A 14929-nucleotide genomic window follows, 5' to 3' on the forward strand; every position below is an offset into this window, starting at 1 on the left:
AACATCTTGCAGATGTTCTCACACAAAAGAATGCAGCTCCAGCAAACCACGCTGAAGACACCTTCTTCCATAAAACCCCGTGAACATGATGCCCAACACAGCATCACCCCCCTGCCACGCACCAGCCCCATCCAGCTGGCACTGGAGGAGGCAGGTTATAAAACATCACGGCCACAACGCGCAGCCCATACGCTAAGGTTGCTCTCTGGAGAGATGCAATGGTCTGCCCAGCCCTGAGGAAAACGTTCCTCAACTACAGGACACTCCACCAGCTGGCCTCAGGGCTAGGAACGGGCCTGTTCAGCTTGTCAGCACGGCTATAGGCACTTTGTCCCACATACGTCTCCACTTGCACTGTCACTAATTCACCAGCCAGGCCAACTGTGAATGGAGTTGACATTTCATATGGCTTGGAAAGTGCAAATGACAAAAGACGAAGCTGGCTCTTGACTCATTTGCCCAAACATCGGCATCTCAAACATAAGCACCTCAAGTCATCTGAGAACTCCGAGGGCATCTGAGACATCTGCACGGGGTTGGGAGCTACAACACAGGATCTTCTGGAGACCTGCAGGGTCAGCCTGGGTACTCGAGAGCATCTCAAGTGGCGTTAGACACCTCTGTGTAGATGGCTGAGTTGGTCCCTGGAGATCTAGAATAGGGAGATGGATCAGAGAGTTGTTGGTTGTGAGTCGGATGCCTGAGTATTGTGGCTGGGTGCGAAGGACACCTGTAACCAAGGCACTCCAGAAGGACCAGGTTTGGGTAGTGGAGGGGAAGCAGAGGGGAAGGGAGGCAGCACGTAAGGGGTGGGGAAGCAGACATATGAAATATGTCAGAAGTCAATATGAATGGCTGCCCAGGGCTGGCATGATACGGAAAAGAGTTTTGGGTCAAATTAAAAATTTTTATGATTGAAAAGTGAAACAGTTAAAAATGTTTTTGCCATGGGAAGTGTTGATAAGCAGAAGGATAGCTCAGGACTAGTTCTACAGCATTCCTATGAGCATAGACATGAAAATGGCTGGGGGCACTGCTAAAAATAAGGCAGTGCTCTAACTGTCTTGGCAGTCACAGATGTCTGAAAGTAGCACCGAGGGAGCACGTTCTCCCTTCTGCTGGGCCAGGAATGATAGACACAGGCTGTGAGATTCCTGCGTCCAGTAAAAGGTCAACATTCAACCGGGAGAAGCAACTACACCCCACTCCCAAAGGAGAGAGGGAGGCACCACCAGAGGCTATGAGCCTCTGTAGAGCCCCCTGGTTGACTCAGGACCAGAAGCAAACGAGTAAAAGCCACAAACATCACTGGGGGGAGCAGAACCACCGTGCCAGGTGCTTGCATGAATCAATTGGGAGCAAAACCATTTCCCTCTCAGACAATACGGGTAACTGCTGTCATTTCTGTAAATTTATACATTTCAGTGAGTTAGATTATTAGTTTATTTAAACAACTTCTGCAGTTTTCTGACATTTGAGATCTGATACATGTAGACATGCAGACAGCAGAAGCACTTCTACATGGTCCTTCTTAATGACAGTATTTACAGTTCATCACAAAATGCATTCTTGTGTCCATCTGCTTCTCCTGTTCATCCATACTTCACCCTGCAGATGCACCTGAGGTCTGCCAGTGTCTTCACTCTGCATTGCAAGTTCCCAGTGGCACCAAATAGTCAGAGCACACTACTGCTTCCTCCTTTTTTTTTTTATTTTTTTATTTTTCATTTGAGCAGAGGATGTGTAGTTCTCCCGCGAACACGGTGGATTTCTCTCAAGCTCTTCTTTCTTGAGTTCCCAGTCTTCATCTCTCTGGTCTAAGGGGATTCCTTTCATTACAGCTGTCCTACGATAGTTTCTGCTCTCCACCTCTGCTCTGGGGAAGAAAGCAAGAGTGCATCTTCAGATACTGAGCACAGCACAGTCACACCACCTTTCGTGGGTGGCCCATCTACAGGATCAGGGTATCATGTATTCCTATGGTCAAAACACTGTTGCCAGCAACACACGAGAAAACACTGAGACTCATCCCAAATCCAACAGTGTTCATCACCCCAAGTGACCAGGTACTCACTGAGAGTTGGGTTGAAGTGGGAAACCTTCAGTAAGGATCTATGGTGAGATCAGACTTTTACCATTGGAATCATAATTTTAGCCATAAAAAGCTCTCAAAGACCGAGCTTGTGAATTTGTGTGCTATTGATAGACTTAAGCACATTTAATGCAATTGTACGTGGTATATTAACTCACTGCAACCGCAACATTTCCATTTTCTTTTATTTTTTGTACTGCTTATTCATTGGTACTAGAAATTCTTAATCCCAAAACATCAAATCTGAAGACAACTGGAATTTGGGAGGATTTGTACATAGTTATTCTTTATAGATGACCTTTTAACCTCAGAAATTCTCTAATCCTAATCCAATTCAGCCCTGAAATTTTGCTAAAGTTTTCATTCCAATCCAGAACTGAACTTGACAATTCATTCCCATTTCTGTGGTTTAAATAATAACTTGAATTAAGCAATGTCATAGAAATAAGGCTGCGCTGCAGAGGTTCAAATTTTGCATGGGAAAACTTCATGTAGAAGATACCATTTTCCCCAGCCCAATATCTCCATATGCAAATCGTTCACAACCCTCTTCTGGTTGCTGAAGTTTTTAGCTGTGTTTTTCAAGTTATCGCCATGATTTTCAAGTGTGTGAAACCTGTGGATGTCAGACACTGAACCAACATCCATCCAGACCTTGGGATTTCCAAGTAAGCAGTGAGTGTGCTCTTGGCATCTGTGATTTACCAAAGTCCTAATTTTTTTTGGTGATATTCATATATTTTCTATTCAACAAACATAGGCCCAGATCTTCAGTGAAGGACACTGCACAAGCTAACCTGAAAAAAACCATACAGAATCACTAAGGTTGGAAAAGACCTGCAAGAACATCAAGTCCAACCATCAACCAACAAACACCACCATGCCCATTAAACCATGTCCCACAATGCCACGTCCACACGTTTTTTGAACACCTCCAGTGATGGTGACTCCACCACTTCCCTGGGCAGCTTATTCCAGTGTCTCACCACTCTCTCAGTAAAGACGTTTTTCCTAATATCCAGTGACAACCTCCCCTGGTGCAGCTTGAGGCCATTTCCTCTTGTCCTGTCACTAGTCACTTGGGAGAAGAGACCAACACCCACCTCTGGGCAACCCCCTTTCAGGTAGTTGTAGAGATACTTCACTGTAGTTTTCCTTATAGCCTTGAAGTATCAGTGGTTTTTCATTACACTTCCCATTGCAGACAACAAAATCCAATTAAAAACCACTTTCATCAAGACCAAAATGCTCCTTTGAGCAGTAGAATTTATTTTTTTTATCATCTCATTTATGGTTTTGTTAATCGCAGCTCTTAAATATTTTTCCTATTAAGTGTTGTTAACTTTCTCTTTACAATCTTTACACATGCCTGGCACTGACACAGCCAATTATTTTGGAAAAAAAAGTCACTCCAAATTAAAAAATAGATAGCTACTTTCTGCATTTTGTAGGCACTGAGGAATTTTAAAAGAACAAGTACGTCTATCCTTCACGTCCAAGTCACACAAGATAGAATCATGGAATGGTTTGGGTTGGAAGGGACCTTTGAAGATCATCTAGTCCAGCCCCCAAGTTTCAATTTACTGAGAGTTTCTTTCAGTTCTCCTTCAAAAAATAGCAAAAGCAAAACTCAGGCCTTCTTTTCTTTCTCACGTCAGCAGTAAGCAGGAGAAAGTACTGAGAAAACAGGAGCCACGGTGGTGAGTTGCCCTTGCCTGTCTGCCAGATGCCCACCCAGCCGCTCTCTCCCTGCCCCTCCTCAACAGGATCGGGGGGAGAAAGACAGAAAAGCTTTTGGGTCAAAATAAAGACATGGATAAATAAAGACACTTACCAATTACTGTCATGAGCAAAACAGACTTGGGGAAAATCAATTTAACTTATCGCCAATCGAAAATAGAGTAGGATGGTGAAGAACAAAGACAAAAGTAAACTATCTCCCCCCATCCTCTCTTCCTCCCAGGCTCAACGTCACTCCTTCATTCCCAACTCTGATACCTCCTTCCCCTGAGCGGCACAGGGGGATGGGGAACGGGGGTGGTGGTCAGTCCATAACGCTTCATCTCTGCCACTCCTTTCTCCTCACGCTCTTCACCTGCTCCAGCATGGGTCCTTCCCACGGGCTGCAGTCCTTCAGGATAAGCCAGCTCCAGCACAGGCTCTCCATGGGCTGCAGCTCCCTCAGGGCATGTCCACCCGCTGCAGCGTGGGGTCCTCCATGGGCTGCCTGTGGATATCTGCTCCGCTGTGGTCCTCCGCTGGCTGCAGGGCACTCCCCGCTCCGGAACCTGGAGCATCTCCTCTTCCTCCTCCCCCTCCGACCCTGCAGGGCTGTTTCTCACACTTATTCCCTCACTCCTCACTGCTGGGCAGCATTTTTGCCCTTTCTTAATTTTTTTTTTTTTCCCCCAGAGCAGCCACCAGCATCGCTGATGGGCTGAGCTGTGCCCTGCAGCATGTCCGGCGTGGTGCAGCCCCCATCTCTTTTCATGGAGACACCCCTGCACTCCCCCACTGCCAGCATTTGGGCACGGACACCCCAATTGTACATCTTGTCCACGAGAAGACAGACCCTTTCCTCCTACTGCAGAGGTCTGATTTTGTAGGTACTCAGTATTTCTGGAGCTCTGGCAAAAATACCACCAAATATTGGGAAAAATCCCTTTTTTCTGGAGTACGGCAGCACTGCCGCATCAGTGCAACGCTGTCCTGGCTGGGAGCACGGAGCAAAGCCAGCGGCTCCACACAGACCTGCTGCATAGCATGGGCTTACTATATATGTGTGTGTGTATATATATGTACATACACACACACAAACATATGAATGTGGGGGTGTATATACGTATGTATACATATACGCCCTGGGCTTAGACAGCAGGAGCCTTTGGTGCAGTTTCAATGCCGGGCACTTTGCAGAGAGGCTGGCAGCAGGCATGAGCCGCGGGTCTCTGCGGCGCCTCGGTGCCGTTCCCAGCAGCTCTCACAGCATCCAGGGTAAAGCTCTTCTCATGCAAAAAAAAAATCTGATGCAAGTTATATGTTTGTTACTCAGAAGCAGCTGCGTTTTGAAGGCTGTTTCCCCGTCTTTGCATGCCCATGCAAACCTCAGTGCGTGATACGGATACTCTGTAGCAGAATATTCCTAATATTTACATATTAATAATATTTTCATGTCGATAAATGTAATATTTCCATGTTGATGCAAACAGTGCCCAGCACACAGCAGTCGCTCAGCCCAGGTAGGCAGGGGTGTGTTCATGCAGCCGGCAGCACCTGGGGTCAGACACACAGCCTGCAGGGATCACGGTGGTGCTCAGGGGGGCTGAACTGGGATTTAGGAGGGATTTGGATGCTCATAGCCCTGTTTCGATATGCATGTCAGCCCTGCATTTGGCACAGGCTGTTATTTTAAAAATTGCCTTTTCTCTCTTTTTGCATGACAGGCAAATATCCAAAACTGACGGTGATGCTCTGTAACAAAATATCCCTCATATTTACATACCAATACCACAGACACCCTGAGCAGAGGGCAGACCTACTCTGTGCTGCGCAGCATTAGCACCCAGACACACACACGCTTCATTTTCTGTCTGCAGCGCACATCGGTACTGCCCAGCTGCCACCGGAGCCGCGGAGCACGGCCTGACCATGGACATCACCTCTGGGACCTTCTGCATACCTGAAGGAGCAGTAGGTAATCGCGATTGTACTGCAAATGCCAGTAATTCTTCCTAGTTACCTCCACATTCGCTGACGTGAAGAGCTGAAACTGTTGCATGAGGGTGAAGGCATCCACTGTGGTTGTAAATTACAGAGGTTGGGCTTAGAAAAATGGTTCCTGAGCCCCGGTGATAAACTCTTGGCTGCCCACAGGCTGCGTTATGGCTGTGAGGTGATCATATAGGCTTCGTGTGTCTTATCAATTGTCGTAGGCATGGGCATTCAAAGCACCTTCCCAGTTATTAAGTTCTCCCAGCCATGCCTCTGGTTGAGCCATGCAGCCGCAGGGCAAGTCAGGCCAGCACGTGGCTCTGAAAGACAGGTTTTCCACCTTAAATTAGTCATTCACCTCAGAAAACCCTCCATCAGCTACATGAGTCGCCCTAGGCTGTTGCCTAGGTGTCAATCATCCTGTCAATCATCCTGTCAATCACTCTCCCAGCCACCTCCACCGGCACAGGCACCTCTGCCTGCCGCGGGCATCGCCCGTTGGCATCTTCCAGGCAATTCCCCTGCCCTCGCCGTCACCTCACCACCGCGGCTCTGGTGCACAGCCAAGAACACAGCAAATGCTACAGACTTGGCAGGACTCGATAAGCAGGATTTAATGGTGAGATTAGTGCAAAAATGGCAGCATTGAATAGGTAAGCAATTGCTATAAATGATTAATCAAGGGCAACAAGCCTGCAAACCTTTCACTCTCTAGGATAGACAGTATTTACCTGTTCTGATAGAGAAACTAAGCAAGCCAAGAAGTGAGAACAGCATAAATAGAAAACCCTCCTCTGGAAGAAAGCGCCCCATTCTCAAAGAACTGGCGAACCTGAGCTTATTCCAGCTCAAGTCTAGGTAGTAAAAAAACTAATTAGCAAAGCTTAGGTATTAGCTGCTTGTTGTTTAAATTTCTTTAAACTGAAGGTCTAAGGGCAATAAGAGGTGATTCTTCTGTGTGGAAGGGAGGTGGTGAATAGTGAGGGTTTGCAGCATGTCAGCTCCATAAACAGCGAGGCTTTAGCTGGATGTGGGGTGGGCAAGTAAAATGCAAAGGTCTCATCAGCTTCCATAATAGCCAGAGCTTAGAAACAGGAATGTATGGCTCCCCTAGAAAGTCTTTTGCATTCTGTACAAGGGGATTTTGCACAGTTCAGGTGTCTCTTCCTATGGAAGGACACTGATGCTGGGTCAAGATTAAAGGTGGGCATGGAGCATTTCAGCAGGAACCAACAAGCTGTAGCAGTAGAGCAAAAGGACAACAGTACCTACAGAAAGGTTTGTGTGGATTAATGAAAGGTGGTATTTGGTAGGCACTGGCCACCTCAGACATTTGCCCAGCCACCGTGCCTGATCTTGAACTTGGCAGCTCTTGTGCTGAGCTGGCAAGCTGGAGACTTTGAGTTGGATATGTGTCTATAAAAAAATTTGTGATTTATATGGTGCCAAAGCAGTCTTGAGAATGTGGCAGTGGTAAAAAAGATGCCAGTTAAGGACTACGGCAGGACTGTAAATTCACAGAAAAACCCAGGGGAGGAAAAGCCTTTGGGTGCTCTCAGCATCTCAGGGTCCAGCGCGCGGAGGTTTCACAAGCAATGTATTTAAATACCAGGTAACATGTGGGACTACAATTCGCACTGAATGAGCTGGTAAGCCTCTGGTGATCTGCCCCACTGCTTTAGAGAGATGCAGGTATGGGACACAGCTCAGACCTCTGGAGGACAGCATCCTGATCCAGGGAAACAGCTTTGCAAGGATCAAAATACCTGTGAGCCAAATCAGTGGCTGAAAAACAGGAACAGTAATTGGGAACCTTTTAAAAGCGTATTACTTGTGGCACATGGTGCCACAGTGATAACCGTAAAGAGTTAAGACAATAAGGAGTTTTCCAAAATTTGGAAGTAATATGCAGCCATCCTATTAACAGATCAAATGGTATAATTTGCAATAATTATGTAAAAAAAAAGGATGGCTTTGTTCCTTTCTACAAGCAAAGCCAAATGATATGCATACACTAACATCGACGACTAAAGGGCTGTTCTTAAATGATTTAACCTGTGTATTCAGTATTCACCACTCTAAGGGGTTAATACTTGTTAGTTCTTGCTTTCATTTCCATTGCTGAATAATGGCTCTGTAATACTCTTACAAAAACAATGACGTTATGAAGTGGTAACGATTTAGAAAACATACCAAGGCAAACCATAGAAGGCAGTGGAATAAATTAGTATCTTCCCAATGGCTTCCTCATGACAAAGACCGTATTTGCTTATCAAGAGCTACTCGTGCTTGATGACTTTGATAGGCTTTATGTGGAAAGATAAGTAACGCACTCGTATTCATTCTGGTCCTCTATATAGTGGTCAATTTGATTTTCACTGCTGGAGCCCCATCAGCTGCCACAGTGGGACCGGCCATCGCTACTCACATTTCTAAGAACCTGGAGCAGTCTCGGTGACCGTAGATTTCCGCAAGCCTCTTGGGAGTGTCGCCAAAAAGGTCGGCCGCGTCCATGGCAGCGTGCAGGGAATGAAGGGTGCGAAGCACCCCCAGTCTCCCTGACTCCGCAGCAAAGTGAGCCGGAGTCCAGCCCACGTCGCTCCGCAGGCAGTGCCGGGCACCGTGATCCACGAGGAGCTTGACCAGCTCCGATTGCCCTTGTGTTGGCCAGCAAAACAGGGAGAGAAGATGCACCTACATTAGACTTTATACCTTCGGGATGCAGAAGACGGTCATACACAGTTGATCATAATTCCCTCAGTGATGTAATGACAGATTTTACCCACGACCCGGCCATTTGATTTATCAAATAAATGAAACTCATTAGAAAATGCCTATTTTTTTTTCCAAACTAGACTGCTTCCAGAAGCATTTTACAACAAAAACAATAAAATCAAAAAGCTTTCTACCAATTTCTGAACAGCACATCTCAGTTAGTCATTGACCATTTGGCTATTGACTATTTCATTGTTTCATTTTTGGTTTTAGTTCAATGTAAAATAAAATTTAAACATGAAAAAAATGGAAAACCTGTGAACATCTTTACTAAAACAAAGGTTTGTTTGATGGGAGGTAGAGAAATTACTTGTTTTCATTCACCTTCATACTTTTCTAACTTGTGGAATTGCTTAAAGAAGCAGAAAAAGTTATTTCTACCCCATTTCACACTGCCTTGACTGAGCTAGATCATTCCCAATGGCACCTAGGCCATGCCAGTCTCTCATCATCATTTTCTTAAATAGCTCACTTCCCTTTGCTACTGCCCAAATGGGTAATAATCCATCAGGGCAAAAGTAAAACGTGGTGTCACGTGTAAACTGGCAAATCACACACTTGATTTCTGAGCAAAGACAGATGCCATGGTGTGAGATCCCGATGTGTAACAAACACCCTAGCATGGAGAGTACAGGTCCCGTTTCCCATTTTACACTGTGGACAATTATACATTCTATATTGTCGTATTCATCTCTTTTCGGGGCTGCAAAGAGGTATTTGACTTTAACAGACACTTCTGGTGTTGAAGGACCAAATGGGAGCTGCAAACAGCTCTGGTCCTGTGTTGATCATTCGACCAGGTGGGATAAAGGGAGTGCAATGTAAAACACACTGTAATTATTTTGTTCTATTGGGTTTGATAAATACCTGGTGTAAATACAGTGGGTTTGACTTTCTGCTCATTCGTGCAGGTGTACATGAGAAATAATTCCTGAAGTCCCCTCTTAGAAAACCAATGTGAGGGACAAACGGACATGCTCTATGTACGTAGTGTGTAAATTGTAAATTTTCACGTGACGAAAATAAAAGCTAAAAAATGACTTTGATGGTGATCCCATAAAGTATTTTGAAGGCAAAGTTTCCACTTAAATTGGTATTTGTCTCTTTTTCCTCATTAAGGACCAAAGGATCTGATATGAGCTCTGACTATTGCCAGCATTAATTGCCATCATAGCAAGACATAATTGCAATCAGCATCATCTTTTACGATGCTAACGCTGTGGTAACAGAGCAGGGGGTGCCCTTACCTTTTGCAGCAGCCCAGTGCAGCGGGGTCCTGTCATGCCAGTCGAGATCCTTGTGATTTGGGTCGCAGCGCCCTGCCCTCAAAATCTCATCCACCAGGTCGTAGTCCCCCAAAGCCACGGCTTCGTGGAGCTCTGTCATGCTGCACAGTTCGGAAAGGTGCCTGGTAAAAGAGCGATGGTCATTTATGGGGTGTTCACTGATGTACCAGCTCCTCTCAAGAGCAATTTTAACAGATCAAGCAGCATATGGATTAAAAATGAGACATGCACTGTGAGAAACCAGGATTTATCCAATTAAAAAAAAAAAAAAAAAAAGAAGGAAACATAAATGAGAGGAAGAAAAAAAAAATTAATTTATCTTCAAACCAGTGATCACAGACTGATGGTGATGTTTCATTTACAGTCATGAAAATCCGGAGCAAAGTGCAGCCCTTTGTATAAAGGACTCATAGACAAAACCACGTTGCAGTTCTCAAGGATGTTGCTAACAAACAGCCAGCTCAGGCCAAACATTTGCCAGGGGTCTGTTGGTGCTCACGTACCATGGAAACGGGCTCCTCCCCTGGCAATGCTGCGGATCCATTATTGGTAGTGTGTTATTGCAACGAAAGAAATGTCTGGGCAAGTATTGTCTAATGTTCTTTGGTGCAAATAACGTAGCTATGGCATGTTGCTTAAAAATCTCATCTCTGAAGCCATGCTTTCTACTTTCCAGCCCCACACAACAGACCCCCATTGAGAAACACTGGTGCGAGGGAAGGTTTGCAATCCTAGGGGCTACATCCTGGGAGCCAGAGGTGGATGGGGCCATTTCCGTGCTCCCAGCTCCCATATACGTCCCAACCACATCCCAAATCCAGGCTGGAAGGACACACCACCATCTCCACACTGCTTTTGTCTAAGAAAAAGATGAGATACAAAGGTCGGAGGGAATCACAGCTTGCTTCAGTAGGTCCCCCAGCCTGGGTGGTTGGACTGTGTAGACCAGATCCAAGAGAAAGACCCATACATGACTTCTGCTGAGTTTGACTCCTGCACATCTGGGAACACCTGCATCTATTAAAAAACAGAATAAATTTTTTAACTCCTCCGTGGGCCACAAAAGTATCATTGACTTTGGCATGCCTCTGTTACTTTAACCACTCATGCACCACCTCCTCCTCATCATTGCTTCTCACCAACCTTGAAGAACCTGTTTCTTGATTAAACAGAGGTCTTCAGAGTTGTCCTCCGAGACCTTTCATCATCATTAAATCTATCCCAAAAATGTTACACTTTAATGGACCCAGCCCATCACTGAAATGAGTGCTGGACAAAAGTACAGAAAAAAAAAATCTTGGACTTTTCGTACAACTTTCTTACTCTTTGCCAAGGAAATGCCAACAAAATTGAAAGTTTAAAAATATAACTTAAATTTCAAGCACCTTTGTGCTCTGCTAGCTTCAGATCATAGCCACACACGTACATGCAAAGGGAGAGGAAGTGAATGGACTGATCCCACCCCAGGAGCTCACCAGCTCTCCCAGGAGGCAATCCACGGGTGCAGCTTCGTAAGTAATTTAGGCTAAGCCAAGTTTTAGCTCCCCTCCCTCCCCTGCCACCTCCCTTTGCCAGCCTCAAAACTCGTACGGCCGTTTCATCAGCTGGATCAACCTGTTGCTCTCTCTGAAAACTAATCTTTTATTATCGGTGCTGGTTTTAGGGTTAATTCCCTAAACTCAGCGTTATCGAGGGGGCAAACGCTGGGGCTGTGCAAAGGGGGGGGTGCAGATCGGCCCCTTCTGTAGACACCTGCGCTTGACCCACCTTAAACCGCTCCAGAAGCTGCACCTAAAAGTGGGACCAGCTTCCTTAGGGGGTTGTTATCCCCTTCTCATAAGGCCAGAAGAAAAGATTGGGATTTTTAATAAGGGACCTTGAGCCAAAGCTCTCCCCTCCTCGCCCACCCGTCAGCATCCCAGCTCCTCCGCGGGATGTTGCAACCCATCCAGGGGGACTTTCCCATGGGATCCCGGTGCTTGGCCCAGCCCTACGCGGCCACGCTGGGCACCGCTGCGAGGAAAGGCAGACGTTCACGGCCACATGCAAACAAGCCCGTATCTAAACCCGTCCCTGCCCTGCCAAGGCACAGCCCGACATCTAAGCAGCCGCGGGGTCCTCTGGGGCGTGCAGTGTTTTTTGGGGATGGCTCCATGCCGGAAACTTGTTTTCCAGGCCCAGGGAAGATCTCTTCCAGAAAGATTGTCTCATCTGAAAACTAAGGCAAAGTTTGGTCCCTCCCCTTCGGGGAGAGCCCGGCAGTCGGTCTGCCCGCGAGAGAGACGTCCTGCTGCGGGAGCAGCCGCCTCTCGCCTGGCTCCGGAGGGCCGTGGGCAGCCGAAGGGTCTATCCCGCTCCTCCGACCCGCGGGACGGGAGCGGAGGGTGGCCAGGACACCACACATCAGGTACGTGGAGCAGCGGGTGCTGCTAAAGGGAGGGAAAAGGGTCTGGGGATTGCACAGGGAGAAGCGACGGTGGCGCGAGGGGGATTTTAAGGAGCTGGGTAGTTTCTGCGCAGCCCCTTGCGCAGCTTGCCAGTGCTCCCACTCCCTGGCTTCAGCCTGCTCTTCCCAAAGCCTGTCCCCAATCCTCGAGGGCTCGTGCTCCTCCGCTTCCTCCCTTCCAGCCCCTTATCTGGCCCCAAATCCCTGGCTGTCCCCGCGGAGAGCTGGGATTCGCTCCGGGTAATGCGGGGGGGATACACTGGACATGCCCCTTCCCCGCTGCGTGTACGGCCAGCGTTCAGGGAAACGGTGAATCGAGTTTTCCCACGGGGAAAGGTAACCCACCTCCTGATACGGACGTGCCCAGCGAGGGGATGGGAAACAGCAGTCGCAGGCTGCAGCAGGGGAAACTCAGACCAGCCGGGAGGGGAAAAAAAAATGCTCAGCGAGGGTGATTAAACTCTGCATCAGACGTCCAGCACGGAGACATGCAAAACCGAGGCAGCCCCATGCGTGCCCTGCTTTGAGCAGGGGCTTGAACTAGGTGACCTCCAGCAGTCCTTCCGGACCTAAATTCTTCTGGGAGGCTGAGAGGGACACAGAGCAGGAGGTTTTGGGTGCTCTGCCAGCATGGCAGTCATCTCCCCCTAACCCAGCATCTGCAAGGTGGACACCTTGCACGGGACCCTGCGCCCTGGCTGCGTTAGAGCCGGCGGGGAGAGAGACGGTGGGTTTGGGATGTGGTTCCCCGCGGTGTGTTTTAAGCCCAATGAGCTCAGATATAGGTGACAAGGTGGTGGGCTGTAACGTTAGTCGGACAAACCCGCCGGGAGAGCCTGCCTGTACTTTACCCTGTGACACAACCATCTGAGCCTCTCCGGGAGCGGGTGGTGGCTCTTCAGGGTAGGAACCGAGGGCGGCAATGCCGTCCAGACTTGCACGTATCAACCCCGCTGACGAGGATTTACAGCAGCCGAGAAGCTGTTGCGACTTACTGCTGGGCACAGGCAGGGTCCTCTAACAGGCGGCTCTAGGAGGAAACTGGAGATGCTCAAATCTCCATCTCTGACTGTCGTTGGTGGTTGGTCTCCCCTTTTTCTCTGCCTGCTGGAAGTGAAACACTTTATCTCTTCAAAATCAGCTAATATTCGGGGGGAAGGGACCTTTCTGCAGTGGAGTCATGCTTGCAGAGAAGTGAGAGGGGACGTTCCCACTGGGGGAGGTACACTTGGATTTAGCCCTTGGATCCAGAAGTTCCACGGTTTATGGGAAGGCTGAACCCAAGTGCCTCCTCCTGCTGACTCCAAAGCTGCTGCCTTCTGCTTCCACCCAACATCCCCATGTCCCACCACACAGCAGACAGGTTGTCCACCACCCAGGTCCTGCTTCAGGCCCAAACCAGCAGGCAAAGGGTGAGAAGAGTTGCTTCACTGCCTAAAACGGGGCATTTAAGAGCAGGGAGCAAAACTGGGGCTCTCAGGTAAATGCTGTCATAACGCTTCGGGGTGCTTTTTCCCCCAGACCCAATGAATGTCGAAATGTTTTGGTGTCTTGGGTAGGGACCAACGTGATCCCACGCCTTGGTGATGAGAACTGGCTCTTTGGTTCAATCTCCAGTGCCAAATCAGGCAGGGGAAGTACTTAAAACAGAGTACTTGGAGCTCAAGAAGGGGACAGTGACACCTCCATCCCTTGGGGAATCTGTCGCTGGGGAGTGCTACTGAGATGAGCGCATGGAAGTCCCCTGGGACGTGGCTCGGAGGCCCTGGCCTAACCCAGGATGCAGGAGCATCACCCAAAAGGCTGGGAATCGCCCAGCTCCACCATTGCTTCTCTCAGTCTCTGTACCCCATTTGGCAAGGGGGACCTACGTCCTTCCCCAGCCCCGCGTGCCGTGATGCGCTATCACTGAATTACTGAGGTCGGCATCACCTCTGCACTAAGGCACGCCAAGATTCAGATGCAAGCAGCCTTTAAAACATGCAGCATTCTTGTTTACTGGAAAAGAAGTGGCTCAGATCAGCGGAAAAGTACACATTTGCATTTCAGTGACAGCCTCAGCCATTTACACCCTGCAACACAAAAGGCGTCAGTGTGAAGGACTTGTTCCATCAGCTCCCCCACACTCCCCAGGCTCAGCTCCCCCGCTTTGGCAGCCTTCAAATGAAGGACAAGCCAAGGTCAGGGAGGGGAAAAAAGAGGAAAAAATAGAAACAAGGGAAAAAAAAACCCTAAACCCACAAGCCCTGGTAAAACCTCCCTTCCCGCTGCCCACTATCCAAGTAAGAGCTCCCGCGTGGGAACTGCTGGCCGTTTGCTCTGATGGCCCTTGCACTGCCCAGACCCCCCTGCAGCCCCTTCCTCCCTCGCTGGAGAAGCTGGCACCTCTCCAGCCCCCGGCTGCGGAGAGGGACACTCGTGGTAGCAGCAGAGATCAGGTTCTGTCAGGCGTGGGGCCAGCTCGCCCCGACACCAGGACCACCATCCTCTGTCCTCCTCCACCAGTAACCTCCCGCAGGTCCGTGGAGATGCTGAGCCACCTGAGGAACAGCAAACCCACTTCAGAAGGTGCTGGGAAGAAGCACAGTGACACCCACCACCCCGTCCTGCCACTCTCAT

General features: G+C 48.4%; 1 protein-coding gene across 1 annotated transcript; it reads right to left on the reverse strand.

The window, feature by feature from the left end:
* Positions 1 to 1686: 1686 nt before the first annotated feature.
* On the reverse strand, positions 1687 to 9976 carry ANKRD66 (ankyrin repeat domain 66). The gene is made up of 3 exons (XM_009808464.2): positions 9826 to 9976; positions 8232 to 8460; positions 1687 to 1876 (listed from the first exon to the last, which is right to left on the reverse strand). Exons 1-3 carry the CDS (start codon positions 9962 to 9964, stop codon positions 1687 to 1689), a joined length of 558 nt encoding a protein of 185 aa, XP_009806766.2. The 5' UTR covers positions 9965 to 9976.
* Positions 9977 to 14929: the final 4953 nt, after the last annotated feature.

The sequence above is a fragment of the Gavia stellata genome, chromosome 2, assembly GCF_030936135.1.
Source record: "Gavia stellata isolate bGavSte3 chromosome 2, bGavSte3.hap2, whole genome shotgun sequence".
Lineage (NCBI taxonomy): Eukaryota > Metazoa > Chordata > Aves > Gaviiformes > Gaviidae > Gavia > Gavia stellata.

What these genes read in the sequence shown, in the direction of transcription:
- ANKRD66 (XM_009808464.2), bottom strand. Translation starts at nt 9,964, where the DNA reads ATGACAGAGCTCCACGAAGCCGTGGCTTTGGGGGACTACGACCTGGTG. An exon ending in GCACTGGGCTGCTGCAAAAG is followed by an intron (nt 8,461 to 9,825) that starts GTAAGGGCACCC and finishes GGCCAACACAAG; the next exon opens with GGCAATCGGAGCTGGTCAAG. An exon ending in TGCTCCAGGTTCTTAGAAAT is followed by an intron (nt 1,877 to 8,231) that starts GTGAGTAGCGAT and finishes TTTCTTCCCCAG; the next exon opens with AGCAGAGGTGGAGAGCAGAA.